Below are 4,016 nucleotides of genomic sequence, written 5' to 3'. Positions count from 1 at the left end.
ATCATGTGATTTTTCCTATTGATTCATGTGTTATGTTGATGCTAAAGAAATAATCTAATTACCTAATATTTGTTACAACGAAAAGAAAGAAGAACTTCAGGTCTACAAGGTATAAACAGTAGGAAATCAGAGCTGTAAATTGCTACAAACAATCTGAAAGTGAAGAAGAAGGCTTAAGTTTTCTTGAGTTCAATTTTTTCCACTAGATGTTTCATTACATATGGTCTATTTATTTATAGATAAAGCGTGAGAATTACAACCACATAATAAGCAAAATATCTCACACCAAACTATGCACATATGTGGCTCACTAACCACCACTCATTTTAAATCAAGACTACATATCTTACTACAAAATATCTACTATGTAGGAGTTTCTAGACAAAACTTAATTTTCTAATATATCTACTACAAATATCTCCATCCTAGGAGTTTCTAGACAAATGTTACTTTTCTAACATATCTAATACAAAATATCTACAATCTAGGAGTTTCTAGACAAATCTTAATTTTCTAACACTCTTCCTTAAGATTTTTCATTGAAACTCGTTGCAACAATCTTTGAAACTCAAACTTCTTAGTGGAAAGAGCCTTGGTCAAAATATCAGCCTGCTGATCTTCACTGATGCAATGCACCAACTTAACTTCACCATTAAATCTTCTCAGCATCTCTTAAAGTATGAAACCATATGTTGATATGCTTTGTTCTTCCATGCTGCCCCAGATTTTCAGCCATCGCAATGGCTGATTTATTGTCCACACAAATCACTGTTGGTTCTTTTGGCAACAAATTCAATTCCAACAAGATCTTTCTTAACCAAATTGCTTGATTTGTAGCAGATGCAACAGCCACATACTCGCCTTCTGCTGAAGATTGTGCTACAATATCTTGCTTCTTTGTGCTCCAAGAAAAAATGCCTGAATTAAACGAAAAATAGTAATCAGAAGTGCTTTTGTAATCATCCAAACATCCACCCCAATTACTATCTGAATAGCCAATATGAGCTCCATTCTCCACATTTCTATACCAGATTCCATAATTAATCCTCCCTCAAATGTACCTTAACACCCTTTTAGCGGCTCCAAAATGAGTAGTGTTGGTACTTTGCATATATCGAGATAACAAACTGACAGTGAGCATTATTTCTGGCCTAGAAGCTGTTAGATACAATAGATTTCCAATAAGACTTCTATAAACTTTTGGATCTGCCCTCTCTTCGCCATCATCCTTCATTAATTTTTCATTCACAACAAGTGGAGTTGCAACAACTTTGCACTTGTCAAGCTTGAACCTTTTTAACAGATTGAAGGCATACCTCTTTTGGGACAAGAAAATTCCTTCACAAGATTGAGATATCTCCATTCCCAGGAAAAACATAATTTCTCCTAGATAGGACATCTCAAAAACTTTTAGCATTTGATTTTTAACTTTTTGAATCGCAAGAGGATTGTCACTTGTAACCATCAAATCATTGACATAAACTAATATCATAATCAACATCCTATCCGATTGCCTTTTGAAGTACAAAGTAGGCTCATTTAGGCTTCTGTTGAAGCCTTGAGATAGCAAATAAATATCCAGCCTACTATACCAACTCTTGGGGCTTGTTTAAGACCATAGAGAGCCCTTTTAAGCTTGTACACCTTGTCTTCTTCACCTGCAACTGTAAAACCTTCAGGTTGTTCAACATAAATGTCTTCCTCAAGCAATCCGTTGAGAAATGAAGATTTGATATCCAAATGGAAGATTTTCCACTTGTATTGTGCTACGAGAGCGAATAGAAACCTTACTGTCTCATGCAGCGCAATAAGAGCAAACGTTTCTCCAAAGTCCACCCTAGGCTGCTGAGAATAGCCTTTAACTACAAGTCTAGCTTTATGCTTGAAGATGGAGACATCTGGATTGAACTTTGTTCGATAGACCCATTTGACACCGATAACATTCCTCTCTTCTGTCGTATCACCCAACTCCCAAGTATCATTTTTATTAATCATGGCAAGTTCCTCCTCCATTGCTAAAATCCACACTTGTGGTTTGCCTCTTCTTCAAATAAGGATGGTTCAACAAGAGTAAAATTGCATAGCTCATAAACTTCTGCTAGTGATTTGGTCTTCAAAATAGGAGAGTCTGTCCTCAATTCAACATCTGAATTGTTTTTTGTTCTAGCAATAGGACTAAAGGGAGTATCACCTTTTTGTTGATTTGGAGTTGTAGCTGAAGTACTCCCACATTGGTTCTTCACAACAGTATCTCGATCCCAATCATAGTGGCTAGACTCATCAACTACAAGATCTCTACTAACAAACACCTTCTTACTACTAACATTGTACACTTTGTATCCTTTTGCAATTGTACTCTATCCCAATTGAACACACAGTTCTGCCTTGCTATCTAATTTGCCTCGTTTAGCATCAGGAACATGTGCATAACATACCGAACCAAATACCTTCAAATGTCTTACAGACGATTTGATACCCTTCTATGCTTCAAATGGTGTCATTTATTGGGCTGCTCTAGTTGGTAATCTATTTAGCAAATAGACAACGGTATTGACTGCTTCTGCCCAGAAGTATTTAGGAATCTTCTTTTCTGCTAACATGCAGTGCCATCTCCATCACAGTTCTGTTCTTCCTCTTAGAAACCCCGTTCTATTGTGGAGTGTAGCTAACAGTGAATTGTTGTTGGATACCCAAATATTTACAATACTTGCTGAACTGATACAAAGTATATTCAGTTTCATTATCGGCTCTAATATACTTCAATTTACAATCACTCCCTCTTTCTACCATAGCTTTGAATTCTTTGAAAACATAAAACACTTGATATTTGCTACTAAGAAAGTAGACCCATGTCATTCGAGTCAGATCATCTACAAAGAGAACAAAATACTTGTTTCCACTCAAAGAAGCCGTCCTCATTGGTCCACATAAATCTGTAGAACCAACTCTAGCTTTTCCTTAGCTCTCCAAAGACTTCCTTTAGGAAAGGATTGCCTATGCATTTTACCAAATTGACATGACTCACAAACATCTCTACACATGTCAATTTTGGGTACTTCAAGAACCATACCCTTTGATTGCATATACACCAGTGAGCTAAGATTATAATGACTGAACCTTTTGTGCCAAAGCCAAATATCACTCAATTCAACATTAAAAGAGCAAGCATCAATATAATAGCATGAAATTGGAAAGGAATTCTCAATCATGCTAATTTTAGATACTTCACATCCTTTAGGATCATAAATGACACATTGTTTGTCCTTAAAATTAAGAGAATAATTTTTATGAAGCAATTGAGCAAGACTTAACAAGTTTTGAGTCAAAATTTGGCACATAAAGAACATCATTAATAATTTTCGTACCTTCATCAGTAGGAAATTTTACTGACCCTCTACCGTGAGCTTCCACCAATGCACCATTTCCAAGCTTCACTTTGGTTCTATCAAATCTGTCCAAGGTAACAAACATATTTTCATCAATCGCCATGTTCCTTGTGCACGCGCTATCAACATACCATATACAATGATCAATATGTGATGTGTGCGAGGCCATGAAAACCTCCTCCTCTGATTTTCCAACTTGGTGATCATCTGCGAAATTCGCTCGATGGGAAGACTGACCACATTGATTTTTCTTTTGCCTACAATAGTTTTCAATGTGACCATACTTCTTACAATATCTACATTGAATTGGAGACCTCTTTGAATTCTACCCACAATTCTTCTCTAAGTGGTTTGTCTTCTTACAAATGCCACAAGGTGGAAATTTTCCTTTTATCAACAAATCACCTTGCTTTCCACCAGATTTTCCCTCTCCAGATTTATCCAACCAGACTTTTTTGCTTTCCTTTTGATGTTTGAATTCATGCCTTGCTTGAAAGGCATATTCTACTATCCCTTCACTTCTCATAGTGACCCGTTGCTCTTGGACTTGCAATTTGGAGATTAGTTCGGCTATTGTAAGAGTAGTCAAGTTACATGACTTTTCAATAGCTGAGATTTTTTATTCAAACT

General features: G+C 36.2%; 1 protein-coding gene across 1 annotated transcript; it reads right to left on the bottom strand.

Annotated features, from left to right (window-relative positions):
• Nucleotides 1-652: 652 nt before the first annotated feature.
• On the bottom strand, nt 653-1,363 carry LOC125860808 (uncharacterized). The gene is made up of 2 exons (XM_049540834.1): nt 1,105-1,363; nt 653-918 (listed from the first exon to the last, which is right to left on the bottom strand). Exons 1-2 carry the CDS (start codon nt 1,361-1,363, stop codon nt 653-655), a joined length of 525 nt encoding a protein of 174 aa, XP_049396791.1.
• Between the last annotated feature and the right edge of the window lie 2,653 nt (nt 1,364-4,016).

Source organism: Solanum stenotomum, chromosome 1 (assembly GCF_019186545.1).
Source record: "Solanum stenotomum isolate F172 chromosome 1, ASM1918654v1, whole genome shotgun sequence".
NCBI lineage: Eukaryota > Viridiplantae > Streptophyta > Magnoliopsida > Solanales > Solanaceae > Solanum > Solanum stenotomum.
This window is presented reverse-complemented; position numbering and strand designations above follow the sequence as displayed.